This window comes from Bemisia tabaci, chromosome 3 (genome assembly GCF_918797505.1).
Source record: "Bemisia tabaci chromosome 3, PGI_BMITA_v3".
Classification (NCBI taxonomy): Eukaryota; Metazoa; Arthropoda; class Insecta; order Hemiptera; family Aleyrodidae; genus Bemisia; species Bemisia tabaci.
In genome coordinates this window covers 26,471,296-26,487,318 of record NC_092795.1, presented here as the reverse complement: position 1 = coordinate 26,487,318, position 16,023 = coordinate 26,471,296, and the positions used below count along the sequence as shown (strand labels likewise).

General features: G+C 40.0%; 1 protein-coding gene across 1 annotated transcript in view; it reads left to right on the top strand.

Moving 5' to 3' along the window:
• Window positions 1–16,023, top strand: part of Ets65A (DNA-binding protein D-ETS-3) — a 124,922-nt gene that overhangs the window by 11,710 nt on the left and 97,189 nt on the right. The window contains exon 3 of the mRNA XM_019042502.2: window positions 14,315–14,392. Coding sequence (XP_018898047.2) covers window positions 14,315–14,392 — 78 coding nt within the window. The remainder of the gene's footprint in view (window positions 1–14,314; window positions 14,393–16,023) is intronic.

The window sequence follows — 16,023 nt, the reverse complement described above, 5'->3', positions numbered from 1 at the left end:
AATAAACAGCGTCAACTTTGGGAGTTGGTTGAAACAGTCAGACTGGGAAGCAAAGCGAAACCCGCTCCGAAGTCGAGGGTATTGTCTTTAACTTTCCTCGAAAAAATAAGAAAAAAGTGGGAAAGAAAAGTCAAACCCATTCGTCTTACTCTCCCCCCCCCCCTCCTCTTGCCGCGCAACTTTCGCCATCCTATCCTACTCCCTCACTGCGCTCCTTCTATCATTCCACCCTTCACCCTTCTCCGTCTTAAAATTCCCTGTTTTTCTTCGCGCTAAAAGCGGACCGCAGCCTTGGCTCTTCCAGATACGCTTCCATAGTTGACAGACTGTAGAAACAAAATAACCTGTTTATATTGGATTCAGCAGAGATGAACCGAGCACATTAGACACGCTCATGAATCGACAGTAGAACTAAGAAACCATGCATCCCAGTTTGCAACACTGTAGATTTCCTGTCACATCTTAATTTTTGAACGATGACTTATGATGTACCTGCACGAATTTCGTTACTTTTATTCATCCTCCAGAAATATTATTTAAAAATATTAAGCAGACTTCCCGGAACAACTTTTTTTAAAATTTTTCTTTTTATTATTGAAAAAAGAATAATACATATAATTGCGAGAAAGCGTGAATTCTGGAACATTGCGATCAAGTTGCATGTTTTCGTTGTTTCATACAGTTTAAATTCACTGTTAGGGTGGGGACTATTAGTGGTACATTTGGATTTCCTAAAATATGTCAAGAGTTGATCCTTTCTGCTAAACTTGGCCTATTTATTGCGATAGGCGATTCAGAACCATATAATTGAACCAAAGTTATAAAACCTTAGCATTTACTGACATTATTTTGATTACATTTTGCAATAAGGAACCACTATTTCTGGCCCATTGTAGGAACAACATACATGCTATTGGTTTCCCTATGCAGATAAGTGCTTTTATGGGAGTGCCAAAGATAGTGGTTCCTTTTTGCAAAATGTAATCCATTTGATATTATATTTTGTGGTAAATAACAAGTATGAAGTGCATTTGAAAGCTAAGGTTTTAAAATTTTGGTTCAACGATTTCTTGTGGCCGAGCCCTGTCAACGTTTTCAACAGAATTATGTAGTCACTTTATTTCTTCCGTCCAAAGTCAATGGAGAAAATTGTGCCTCTGATAAGGTTTTCAATGTCTGATTTTCACGTCACAACTGGGTCGAGAAATAGAAAAAAAACCCATCTCTTCAACTATGAACTGAGATGTGCAATTATTCAAAGTGTCCATGTCCACCGAACTCGAATCGGAGTAGGTTCTCATTTTCCCACTCCGTTTTGAGATCTGTTCTATATTATGACTGACCCACTGCAGTGGGTCAGTCATAAAGTAAACAGTCAGTAGGTAGTCAGTTGGTTCTCTAGCTAATTTGGCCAGTGCACTGGCCAAACTAGCTAGAGAAATGTGACTTTATTCCTTAGATGTGGCAACTATGGATCTACGTCGAGTTGTTTTTTCCTGACAAATGAATAAAGTTCCTACGCCGGAGGTGGGGAGAAAAAATTTATCAACGTAATTTAAAAGCTCAAAAGTTGGAAAAAATTAAACCCAAAGTGCCCATTATAAATCTTTTCTACGTTTACCTCCTCCGTCTTCCTCAGGCCTTCGCAGCGATAGTCGAGAAGTTTCTACTTCTCCATTGAAGCTGTGTAGTATTTCTTCCATGTTTATATTTTCCTCCTCTGTTTTCTTTACGAGGTTCGTTTTCGGCTCTCCATCGTTCTTTTCATAACCCTTCCTAGTTTATGGTGAGGATTTTTCATGTGATCTCTCCGTAATTTGTATAATATCATGTAGCCAATACCGAATTTCAATGAAATGCTGAACTCACACATTGATGTTGAAAGCGGATTCCGAAAATGGAGGGCTTCGGTGCGTTGTTGGATGGCTCCTGGATATTTGGTATTTTCAGCATTTCGGTGAGGGTTGGGAACACAATTTTACGAAAGTACGACTTTTGAGCTAAGACCGGAGACTCATAATTCTAGCTCTCACTTTCAAAGTGCGAACTTCAAGGTAGTAGAAAAGGAGGTTTCGAAAGTTCATACGGGAGAATTATTAGGGCTCATGGAGGATTTTCATGCGCCCTCTGTGTGAAATCAATCACCCATGGACCACTAGACAAGGTACGAATTTAAGCATTCTGAATTCTGATACATGTTTTTAACCAAAATTTCACGTAAAACACGATGCGCACAACAAAAATTACCGAAATCAACTCCTTACAAAGATATTTAATGATTCCTGATGCGTGAATTCAAACCACCCGCTCATTAAAACTCAATGCTCTACGTGATTCACATCGCGCGCTGAACATTATCATGATAGTCTCTGCGATTTAAAAATCTGGCAACCTCGGTCTTGACGCTTTGGCTCAGCTATAGCAAATGCTTATAATTCGATCACCACATAGTGGGAAATGAACAGTGCTCGATTGAGAGGCTTGCTGAAACTGTTGTAGTGCGCAATTTGACTCACGTAGAGCTTTGAATTTCTTCGAGCGGCAGCGGGCATTTCAAAATCCGCGTATCCAATGTGAAATAAAAAGGTTAATATCTTCGTCAGGAGTTGGTTTCAGTAATTTTCGTTGCGCGAATCGTGTTCTACGTGAAATTCTGGTTAAGGAACATGTATCAGAATGCTTGAATTTGTGCCTTGTCTAGTGGTACATTTTTCGTCTGATGTATAATATTTACTACATCAATTGATTTCACCGGTTTTATTTTGGTTTTTAATTTTCTCCCATGCATGAGCTAGTATTGAAAGTTTTTTGATATGGTCATTCTACGCGAAAATGTTATATTTTGTGAAAGGCTAATCCTTACTCTGACTAGTAGTTCATCGAAATATTATTAGTCTTGAAGGTGTTAGGTCCCAGGTTCTTGACGTAGTTGAAATAGTGTTCGATATGTCTTATCGGCTAAGTCATAAAATCTTGGCAGATATCGATTTTTTAGCCAAAGATTGCGAAGTTGGCTACTGCGTATGACCCTAACGAATCATTCTCGAGGAAAAATTTCAAAATTTATAGGAATGAAAGAGGGATCTTTTTTGGGACTAACCGTTAAGCATTTGATATCGTTATCGACCTCTATCTCGAGTGCAAAATTTTTCCTGAGAAGAATCCGCTTCCAGGACTTTATGTCCACCTACCTTTCGTCCATTAAATAAATGTCCACCTCTATCTATGTCCACTAAACGTTGACTCCAGTCTTTATTAAGTCCACATGATTTAATGTCAACAATGAATATGTCCAAAATTGTGCAAATGGTGGACATGTTATGTCCACATTTTTTTTTCTCATTTAAATGACAGGAACCACCTCAAAAATAAATGCATACTACTACTACCTTCATTCTCAAAAACATTTCATTCATTAATCAAGTCATGAAAGAGAACAGACTCCAAGAGCCGATACAAACATATTTTCATGTGTACACTGTAAGATGTACCGCTGTACCGCTTTCAAAGCGGGAGCCTAGGAAACGCTTCAAATGCCAAATTAAACATTTTTCAGTAACAGATGCAGTCAAAATTGAAATTCCTCTTTAACTAGTTATTTCGTACGCCTTCAATCTTGTAGGATACTGTGCAACGCCTCTGACGCGAAATAGTTGCTTAAAGCATTGCGGCGCGGCAGGTAACCAGAACGCGCACTGGCGCCTACAAACCTAACGGGATACTTCACGCGTTGCGCAATGCGTGAAGTATCCCGTTAGGTTTGTAGGCGCCAGTGCGCGTTCTGCGCTGTTAGCACGCCGCTCCGCTCTGTGTTAGGCTCTAATATTTAAACTCGCGGAGTCAAAAAGTGGACCTAAAGTCCGTGTTTTCTCGGCTGAAAGTCAAAACCCGCCGAGATTTTTTACATAAATGATACAATATCGCACGCCAAGAACGCAAGACGAATTCTCTTGAACTGTATAAATTTACTTGTGAAAACTCCAACGAATATCTGCCGACACTGAATCTCCCTTTTCTCCCCAAAAAGCTGTGCTGCGCTCGAAAAAAACCCGGCTCCAGAGCTCACTGACCCATCGATGGTCATTTTTCATGACACTCGGCGGGATTGCAAAAAATGGTGCGAAGCATTAAGATGATGATCACACCCAGCCTCATTACCCGCCTTCTCCGCCTCCTCCAAGCCCCCTCACTGTTAATGCTTCTTTTTAATGGAGCGCAAATTCCGAGCTATCAGCAACCCTCCCGCCATTGAGAGGCGGCAAACGGGCCACCATTAAGCATTTATATCTCCGATTATAAGCTCGGAGGCGGGGTGTCCTGTCCCCGCTTTTCTTGGGGATATTAGCCGCGCGGCTTGAGTTATGGCGCCCCCCGGAGGAAACACTCATTACGGAAATATAGAGTGTCTTTTTTTGTTTGTTTTCGGATTTTATTATCACTCTCCGCGCCGCCTTTGACTGCCAGGAAACACTTTTCGCCGACGGTAATGGTGCTCTTGTCTCGTCGGATATTTGAATAAATGCGCGAGGAGTGTTTTTCTTAGCTGTTGGGAGGTTGGATTAGGGCTCGTGACTGTGGAGAGCTCGGATTAACGGGTTGTGAAGGTGGCGTGGCGGTTCGCTTAAGAAGACGCTGGGGGGAGCCTGCTTTGTTGTGGGAATAATTTAAAATGAGAGAAACTCTCCGCACCTGAGATCCATCGTCATTGTTCCGGATTCAGGAGCCGGAACTTCAAATACAAATACGGCATATTTCACGTTTTAGAGTCATGGTACTGGCCACTAGATACGGATCGTGGACAGTATGAAATTACAGCCCTTGGATCATTGGCGGATCCAGCAATTTGGCAACATTGTCTTTTCTCCATTTAAACCTATGAAAATGTATCGATTCTTTGAGGGGCCAGGTGCTCCGATAAGAATCGATTATTTAGCATAGGTTTAAATGGAGGAAATCCGGTGTTGCCAAATTAATGGATCAGCCTCTGCCTTGGATTTGGAGCATAAGAATGAAAGAACGTACTCACACAGACGTACACAAAGACGTACACAAAGACGTACACAAAGACGTACACAAAGACGTACACAAAGACGTACACAAAGACGCACACAAAGACGTACCTTTCGACTAACCCCCCATATATAACGTCGATCATTTGTGTTTTCTTTTTGACCAGAGAGCCTAATATTGAAATAGCCAGAAAAAGAAGACAAAGGGAGAATGGAACGGTCCTATTGGTAGAAATAGGTGGTTGCTGTAGATAAAGGAAGCAAGTAATATTCTTACTAACGGCAATATGCTAGAGACCGACTATAGTTAGTCCATCATCTTCCCCCTTAGACTTTAAGAACCACTTGTTCCAATTAATAGGATCGTTATTTTCCATTCGTCTTCTTTGTCTACAGGGTCGTCCATCAGTTTCAGCCCGCTGAATAGATCAGTAGACACATTAAGAGCCCTGAATTTCGCTCTGCTCGATAAAGGTGATTAAAATGGTTACGGACAAAATTAGATTGTGCGTTTTTGAACTTTACAATGGATTATATTATATTTTGTCCCGTAATTTTGGAGTCACACGCCTGAAACCGACTATACGATATTTTGAAATGGCGTTGGTTTGAAAGATGTTTAAAAACAGTTTTTAAAATCTAGTTTTTTTTTGTTTATTATCGCTTGATAAAGAACAGATACGTTCTCACTTACAATGAAAGTGATAAATTGAATTTAAGGAACAAGAATTATTAGGACTATAAAGTGACAGAGATTAGCTATGATGAGATGAAATTTACAAGTATAGGTAAGAATTACTTAAATCAATTCGGGTGATGGTGCGCGACACCGGAATCCGCCTTTTGGCATACATCGGTATTTAAAATCTAGTAATTATCAAAATATCAAATTTGTGGTTTCAAAAGCCACGCACCAAAATCCTGTAGAATCGCCATGAAGCAAGGGACCGTAAAAGGAACGACCAGGACCCGGCCCTTATTTAACCCCGACTCACCCGAAAAAGCGAGTGGAAAACGGGGAGAAAGCGGGGATGAGGGATGGAGCCCGGGTTCGGGGTTCGGGTTCAGAGGCGAGGGTAATTGAATGAGCTCCCTACTCCTGGGCCCGTTTCATCCCTCCATCGGGCCCCCCGACCCTCCCGCCCTCCCTCCGCGGGGAAATTAATGGAGACAGCTAGACACGCTCCAACTTCGACTCGAGATAATCCCTGTATCCGTGTATCCTCGGATTCGCTCTTGTCATTCGCTCCCGCTCGGCCCCCACTCCCCCCACTCCCTCGCCACCCCCTTGTTTCTCTCCCCCTCTCCCCCTCTCCCCCTCTCCCCCGTGCCCCTTGGCAGCTCCTCCGCCATGAGCTCGGTTTTCGTCCCCGGCTCACTTTCACCCCGAATCCGAGGGATTTCTTGAACGCTGGGCGTGGAGCTGAGGGTGGCGCGAACGATTTACGGGCTCGCCGTCGCGCAGAGGGCTCGCAGCGCTCGGAAGTTGGATTTTCGTCCAAGGGGCGTGTCTTCTAAAAGTTTTGGTACAGCAAGTCAATTGCTGAAATTGATAGACAAAGCAATATGAGGACTTATCTGTAACAATAGCGGATGTGAAAAATTACCTTTTCGAAATACATTGAAAAAACTGTTTGGGCATCGAGAAAATTTTGAGAAAATACTTAAGATGTGATCTTCGAGATCTGTACATTATGTCAGAGCCAAACATATTAAATTTTTGTGTGAACAAAACAGTTTTTTAAGCGTGTTTCGAAAAGGTAATTTTTCACATCCGCTATTGTTACAGATAAGTCCTCATATACAAAGAGGACATAAGGAGTATAAAGCAAACCTATCGGTTGAAATGAGTGGTTCTCATAGACTTAGGGAGAAAATGACGGACTAACTAAAGGGTCGCTGTAGATTGCCGCTAGTCAGTCTGTTACCCACCTCCTTTGTCCATTGCAACCACCCGTTTCCACCAATAGGATCCCTCCACATACTTTTTATTTTCTTTGTCTATAGATAGCCTATAGATAGTCTACCGATTTCAACAATCAGCCCGCAGAGATTCTAGCAAGTAATCTGAGACCGATAAAGTCGTAATTCAACCATAACGATAAAGTAATTAGAGAAACGTGTTTCAAACTATCCGCTCATAATAGGATAATTAATAGACGTATCTATGCGAAATGGAACTATCTACAATTGAATTAACTTTAAGAACTATGGCGCATGCAACTCTCATGGACATAGGTTCTTTTGATTTAGTTCATTACCCTCAGTTGAGCCTACATACGTCCAATTAATGGGCCCGCAGACAGGATTTGGATGAAGTCCAATTTTTATATGTTTTATTTTCAAAATTTTACGTAAGAAACAAATCGTGCAACAAAAAGTTCGACTTATCAATGATTAAACGATCAAAATCATACCGATGATGACATCATTTGTATTCTTGTAATATTTAACTAATGTATTTTATAAATACTTATATCTTTTTTGGAAGTTGATTCCTAAACTTCCCGTTCCTTTGATCATAGTTAAATTTACGTAACGTAAAACAATGGGAAGAAAATATGCAACAAAGTGCTTCAACTCGTGCCTTTGTCTCGTGCCTCCTTTTGTTAGTCTACGGGAAAAAGGGTTCTCGGGCATGTAAATACATTTTTAATTTTTTGATAGAAAAAGGCAAGCAATTTTTTCAAGTTGAGTAAAAAGAAGGCAAACTTTGAATATTCGGCCGAGCAATCTCTTCGATATCCCAAAAAATAAATTGCCAGCAAGCAGATGCTAGAGGTGGATCTATAGTGATAAACCTGCAACCTGCAATGTTGAAAGCTTCTCTGAGTGTGGGTGTGGCTTTCGCGGCGGCAACGTGCATTCTGCAGAATTTTTCCCAGCGAGAATTCCTGGTAATAATAAACATCAAGACATTCCGAATATAATTCTTATGTAATCTAATTTACAAAGAAGATAAATACAAAAAAACAAAATATGGAAGTAGATTGAGAGAAAGGACGCGCGTTGATGACGGCGCAAAGATACAACTATTCGTGCTTGATGGATGTCCGTGTCGCATCTGCAAAATTGAAGGCGCGATGTCGCGAGGCGTAAGCTTGCAATGCTCCAATCTACGCAACCGATGAGACTGATGTCGGTCGGGTATGCAGACAGAAAGTCTACAGCAAAAATGTCCACAAGCAGAAAGTCTACATTTTTTGGCCCACACTTATAATATCTAGAACTAAAAAGTCCACTACGAAAATGTCTACAAATAATAATAAAGAGAAATGACTGTTGTATCTATGGAGAAGAATCATCCTGTATTCATTTTCTTTTCATAGACGCGTTATATATAGACATTTACTCCCTTAGGCATTCTAAAAGTAAACTTCTTAATTGTAGACCAAAAAATGCAGATATTTTTTGAGTAGACCTTTTTCTTCCTGGACCTACTGTCGGTCGGTGATTTGTCGGTCGGATTCGGAAGAAAAGTCAAAGAACAAGGCTCGATCATGCCTCTCTTATCTTTGGCTGTGTGGCTCACGTAGTCCTTGAAGCACCACTACGAATAAAACGAACGAAAACAAACGCAGTATGGAAATACGACGAAAGAGGAACGTGCATTGATGACGGCGCAGAGATACAACTATTCGTACTCGATGGATGGCCGTGTCGCATCACCAAAATTGAAGGCGCGATGGCGCGAGGAATGAGCTCCCAATATTCCGTCTTCTTTCAATTTGATGTTTGATACTTTTCTGGGGATGATTTGTGGATTTATATCTCAGGCTCGTGTGTACTGGCCCCATAGCTCCTCCAGAAGAGATAGTCGGGTCAATTGGACCCTGCTTGGGATTTTTAGGGGTAGTTGTAAAAAAAAAAAAAAAAAATTCTCCATGATTAGATTTTTTTCGTTTTTTTCAATTTGACGTCTGATTCTCTTTCGCGATGTACTTGTAGGCCTATATCTAAAGCTCATATCGATGGTCAAAGTGCGAAACCGCATATCTCCATTTGCGACGTTGCAGACTCCCCGTCATACTTTATTTTTTCATTGGAGAAGTAGTCAACTTAACTTCTTGAAAACTTCATTTATCTCTCATCTATATTAGCCGAATTTTCCATTGAATTGTCAAGCTATACACTTGACTTTTTTTTTCGAAAAAATAAAATAGGAGCGGAGATTTTGAAACACTGCAATGGAGGTTTCGCACCCTAGTCATCGATATGTTATGGATCTCCTTAAACCTCTCTGTTTCACAATGTTAATCAAACACGATCGAAAGAAAGAAACTATTTAAGGACTGTTTAATTTTATAAAAACCTCCTTCATATTTTTTTAACATCCCGTAGAAATTTTATGTTACATAGTTGAGTTTTTTCTCTTCCGAAAAATGAAATAGGAGTAGAAACTTTAAATTATCGCGATGGAGATACGTGATTTCGCACTTTAGCCATATCGATTTGTGCTGGCCCCATTCAACATGCGGGGCACGTGTTTTTTGCAATCCTCTGTGGGCTGATTGTTGAAATTGATAGACAAAGCGATAGACAAAGAGGACATTATGAGTATGGAGCGAACCTATTGATTAATTTGAGTGGTTGTTGTAAACTAAAGGGGTGAATGATGGACTGACTATAACGGTACCGTCAATTAGTCTTTTACCTACCCTCTTTGTCCATTGTATCCACCCGCTTCCACCACTATGATCCCTCCATATCCTTTTTGTCTTATTCTTTGTCGATAGATTTGTCTATCAATTTCTACAATCAGCCCACAGCGGGCCGATTATCGACATTGATAAACAAAGCTATAGACAATGAAGACAAAAAGGATGTGGTGGAATCCTATTGGTGGAAGCGGGTGGTTCCAATTGACAAAGGAGGTAAATAATAGACTAACTAACGGCAATCGACAAGAGACCCGACAGTTATTTAGTCCATCATTTTCCCCCTCACTCTGTAAGAACCACCAGTTAGAACTGGGGAAAGAAAAGAAGAGACAAATGTCACATATCCAAAAATTGCACCATTCAACAGATATTTACATGCTAACCAATGGGCCAACTGATGATTGATGCATCCAGACTGATGTGACTTTTGTCTCTTCTTTTCTTACCCCAGTTCTACAACCAATAGGATCGCTCCGTACTCCCTATGTCTTCTTTGTCTATAGCTTTGTCTATCGATTTCAATAATCAGTTCGCTGGTCAGTTTGACCCGGCTGGGGCATCTGAGCGATAAGGAACGACTATGGCCTTGTCTCCACGGGCCGTTTCACGGGATTTGTCCCAGGGAAAAATCCCACCTACGAAGTTGGGAAAAATATCGAGTTAATCAATATTTTTCCCAGTACCAAGTATGGTCCTTTTACCCCTAGGACCTACTGAGAGAAGGAGAAGAAGTGAAAACGAACTGTGCGATATTTTATTCATTACTACATTGTTCATGTTTGTTTAGTTAAAATAATGTGTCTAATTGTCAATTGAGTGCAATTATTATTTTAATCCCGGTTAAAAACTCGACTTTAACTAATTTATCTTCCCGCGCAAACCAATCGCAGGACTGAATGAGCCCCGTCCCGTGGAGACGGTAACTGGGAAAAACCCAAAAGTTTCATTCCTGCGATTCGAACTTGGGACAAATCCCATGAAAACGTCCCGTGGAGACAAGGCCTTAGAATACGATAAGATACTTGGTCCTCGATCCGAAGTGCGTCTCGAAAGGAAGGAATCTGCGGGAAAATAATGACAGGGGCCGTCTAATCGTTCATTACCCAGTTACTAGCACTTCTAGACGGTCCCGGATTCCGGCGCCACGAAGCGTCCACCACGACCCCGCGAGGGAGGGCGGGCTCGAAGAAAGCGCGAGGGTCGCGGCTCTCGGCGCGAAGGGACGGAGTCCTCCAGGAAGCTCCATTGTCGTAACCGTAAAACGTGAAAAGCGAGTCCCCGGTCCCCGAAAGCGCGGATCCCTTTTGTGCTCTCCGCGACTCCCCGGGAACCCACCGGTTTCGTTCCGCGCTCCTCTTCGCTCGTTTCCGTCAGATAAGCGAATCACTCCTTTCAATTCCTGACTAATTATCAGTCTCTTATCATGCCCGCGCTCCGCCGTTCCTTCGCGCTTTAAAATTTGTTACGCCATCGTCTTTTATTTCTTTTTTTTCTCTGGTCGGGTTTCTCTTTTCTTAATTTATTGCTGCTTTTTGTCGTTTCTTGGTTTGTTTTCGGTCTTCGCGCGATTCTTTAGATGGTTTGATGATATCTTTTTCTGGAAATTAGGACGACTTTCCTGTTTTACATCTTTTTATTATTTATTCAGCAACAGATTGATTACAAATGCCATATTGGCTTACAAATTAGACAATATAAAGGTATTAAATAAGGAAATTTACTTCAGGTTTAACAAAATTTGCTGAGGAACGCTACCCCCCTCGATCAGGATGGAGGGTGCGTTAAGCCGGGAGCGCTTGGTGGCATAACATCGGCTATTCCTGTTTTACATCTATGGGAAGTGGATGAATCCATAGACGGATGCGTTATGCTTTTGACGAAAGGCATGCCGTGTTTTACTCCTGCTGAAAAGGGGTTATGAATCCGACTTAAAAACATTTTACGCCAAGGCTCCGCGCTCATGTTTCTCTTCTCTATGACATTGTCAACATGAGACTTAAATTTTAGCGTTTAGGCCGCCATTATGATATATCGAAGGCTGAAGTCGAAATATGCATGTCTTTGAATGTATCGCTGCAAAACTCTGCTCAGGTACAATTTATTTTTTGAAAAAAAGGAAACTAATCTATACATTTGAACCAGAAATTTTCTGCTTGAATTTTATTCACAATTTAAAATTTAAATATTTATAAAATATTTCAAGGGTAGTTTTTTTAGTAATTTCGAAAACTCAGAGTAGTAATCTTTTGAAAAAAAAAAAAAAAAAAAAAAAAAAAAAAAACATATCTAGGAATTTGTCACGTTACAGACATACATTCGTAGACTTTAGCAATTGTCATTTTTATTCAAGCTTTAGTGCTCAATCATTAAAAGCACAAAGGCAAAGGCATTTTTACTATCATGATAACAACCTTGTGGTTTGTAAGAGACCAGTGGAGGTTAGGAGTCGTAGAGCGCGAGGGAGTGCTGTAAAGCGACTTATAAGTATGTATGATAACAACCTCCTTCCTTAAACCCCTCCTCGTTATCCTTATTTAAACCCCTTAAAATTTTTGGTGCTCTGCTCTCAATCCTTATTTAAACCCCTTAAAATTGTTGGCGCCCTGCTCTCAATCCTTATTTAAACCCCTTAAAATTGTTGGTGCTCTGCTCTCAATCCTTACTTAAACCCCTTAAAATTGTTGGTGCTCTGCTCTCAATCCTTATTAAACCCCTTAAAATTTTTGGTGCTCTGCTCTCTTGTGTCAGAGTATTCATCTGATTGGTAGTTGCCTCGCGTAGGCGTGAACGAACCGCTACCACGAGGCACCCGTCCAATTCTCACTGCTCAACCCTCCCCTTCTCCTCCCAGCGTCGAGTCACCCCTATCCATAGCTCCCTTTTTGACGGACTTAATTTGTTTGCTGACAGACATTAGTCAAATTGATAGCGACATCATAAACAGGCGATAACAAGTAATTTATTGGTATTATCTTTCATCTAGATGCATATTATACTTGTATTATCATATTTTAACGCTCTCATCCGATTCTGGAATAGCTCCCCTTGATTTAGCTGCATTTTATTGAATGTTTTTCAAGGTTGTTTTTGCAATAATTTTCCTCGGTTGGATCATATTCTATTATGAGTCATTGCTTACTTGGTCGCCTTCGAGGTTTAGACTTCTAATATAAAAGAAAGGATGAAAACATGAAGACATAGGAGAATTTTTCTCAAAACCTCGAGTCACTTTTCTGTCATGCTACAGAGAAGGGCAGTAAGTGCATTCCGGGATGAGTCTTGAGACACGCGAGAGCATGTACTTACCGTGACTCATACAGAATTGCACTTATAAGTGCACAAACGCTCTTAAAAGTGCATTTCTGTATGAGACTGCGTTCTTACTTAGCACGGCAGTTTCTGCGCGTCATCTAAAAATCTAAGAAATGTTTATAGTGGAAATATGGTGATAAATTTAAAATGAGCGGAGATCACATCAGCGCTGATGAGTGAGGCAATTTCATAAGTGAAAACAAACAAGAAAACAATTATACACGGAGAAAAAAACCTCGTGCCTGGGACCCGAAGTTTAGGTCATATATGGATCTCTGAAGTTTTCGGATTGAGCATCTGAACACTTTAGGTCTAGCTGTCGAGGTTCGGATCACACATCTGAAACTTCAGTTCTTACATTTGAAGTACTTCAGATGTGAGAACCGAAGTTCTTCGGATGTGAGAACCGAAGTTCTTCAGATGTAAGAACTGAAGTTTCAGATGTGTGATCCAAACCTCAGCAGCTGGACCTCAAGTGTTCGGATGCTAAATCCGAAAACTTCAGAGATTCATATTGACCTAAACTTCGGGTCCCACGTACGAAGTTTTTTTCTCCGTGTAGTCAGCACCTCACATCTTGTTGTTATTTACTCAAAGTCAGTATCAATGGTCAAATTAGTGCGAAACCACGAATCTCCGTTTGGGACGTTGCAAACTGCCTGTTTCAATTTATTTTGTCTTGGGAAAATTATTCAACGTACTTTCTAGAAAATTTCCTTGATTTTTTTTTATTTCAGCAGGATACTCTTGTGTAAATTTCAAGCTATGAAATTGGCCTAAGACTTTCTTAAAAAAAAAAAAAAAAAAAAAAAAAAAAAAAAAAAAAAAAAAAAAAAAAAAAAAAAAAAAAAACAGGAGGGGACATTTTGGAACATACCAATGGAGATACGGGGTTTTGCACTTTGGTCCTCGAAATATAATTCCTTTACTTTCAAATGTAAATCTTTGACTGGTCTGAAAAAAAAAAAAAAAAAATTAGTGCGTTTAATGGCTTTCTCGTAAATTATCGAGGCGTTCATGAAGCTCCTCAAAAATCTGTAAATTACACAGCGCCGTTCAAGATCTCCTTTTATTCATTTAAACTAGACTGAAAGTACCCTCAATTCTTCTTTCACTATTAGAAATTGGAGAAAAATATGAAACAATTTGTTCCCTACTTTTCTCCTCCACAATAAAACTTACAATTAGAGAGCGGAATGGCACGATAGATTTTTCGAGGGTTTTGGAACTACAGACTTTGATTGTAAATTTATCTAACAAGATAATTTTCCGGATGCATGCATGCCAGGAATCTGGTATACCCTTTCTAACGATGATATCAAAATGTTCTAGGTTTGGGTTGCCCGAGCAAATCATCGTATCAGCATTTAACTTCCATCACAGAAACGCTGCGCGTCGCCACAAAAACAGGTGAGTCCGTCAGATTTTTATTTTTAAATTTGATTCGACTTGGGTTGAATGGCGAAGACTTGAATTGTCCAGTACAGTAAAAGATCCGATCTTAAGTGGAAAAGATCGATTCTCAGTTTTTGATTCTAAATGCACTCGGAATTTTTTTAAGTGTAATCTTCCGCACGAAATAATGTAAAATTAACTACTCTATACGCTGGGGTACAGTTATTTGGATTACATTTTGCAATAAGGAACCACTAACTCTGGCTCATCCATAAAAGCACGTTTATTCATAGGGAAATCAATGGCACATATGTTGTTTCTAAAATGAGCCAGAAATAGTGGTTCCTTATTGCAAAATGTAGGTAATCCATTCCATTTCAGTTTTGTACTTTAGTCCTTCTTTAAAAACCCCTTTTCTACCTCCATTGCGTTTTTTTTTCAAGTGCGCCCGTCAAATTATATATTTGGATCCTCACATATGTGCTCTCATTCTTATCTAGGCATCTGATTCATCGGAAATCTCACTTTTTTGGATTCCATGACGCTGATCGATAAACTGGAAGAATGTCCAGCGTAACTGACTTTTCTGTTTTAGAAGTGAGCGCACGAAAAATCAGTTTTTTTATACACAAAAAATGAGACTAACAAGACAGAACTGTTCCATCCACTATTTTACACCAATCAAACTCCTCAAAACCTTATTTATCGAGGTGATTTTTTCCCACGCCCTAACCGTTAAAAGTTCGGGCGTTGAGCGAGAAAAAGTTGCACCGATCACGCAAATAGAATATATCCCTATTTCATCTTCCGAAGATTAAATAACGACTAAAATAAATGGTGTAAAATTGATGATCCTAGTAGGGGGTTGGATCAGGCGCCACTACCCGCGTTAGCCCTCCCACGGACCGCACCTTGAATCTCTGCTACTAATTAATTGACACCCCCTCCCTGCACTGCTGGCTACCCGGTAAAATAGAGGGTCTCGATATCACTATCATCACGAGGTTATCAGATTGTGCGATGGAATAAGCATATTTTCTGTATGCGTTAATTCGAGTAAAGGAGATGCAAAGTTAAGTTACTTTTTTATCCAGGTTTATGAGATGTTGTTAGATTACATGCAGAAAAAAAATGAATGAATAAAAATAATGAGCGCTAGGCTAGCAAAAAGAAAAGAACTGTTCATCACCAAAAAAAGTTCTTAATTGTTTTTGTAAAGTGTTTGTACCATGTAAGGTCAAACTTCGGTCATAAGCACAGAGCACTGTGCTCAGAACAGGAACACTCATAGACAGAAAAGATAAGTAGTCTTACATGTATAGGATGCTGTATTTCCATGAGCTTCAATTGTTCTTTTGTTGCTGAAATGAAGAATCTAAGGAACTTCTACCGGAAAGTTTCCAAAGAAATTACTTTAGAAGATATATTTATTTTATTTCTTCAATTTCAGCTTGGCAAAGACTAAACTTCCACATTTGTTGCTGCATACTCTGATACAGTTTTTTTTTTTTTTTTTTTTTTTTAAAGAAATCATACAAATACGGTTGTGCATCACATACTTCGTCAAAAATATAGAAGTATGATGTTCACTCTTCAAATAATAATTTGCCAGGAATTTTAAAGGGTTGTGAGAGTGGGGACCGTAA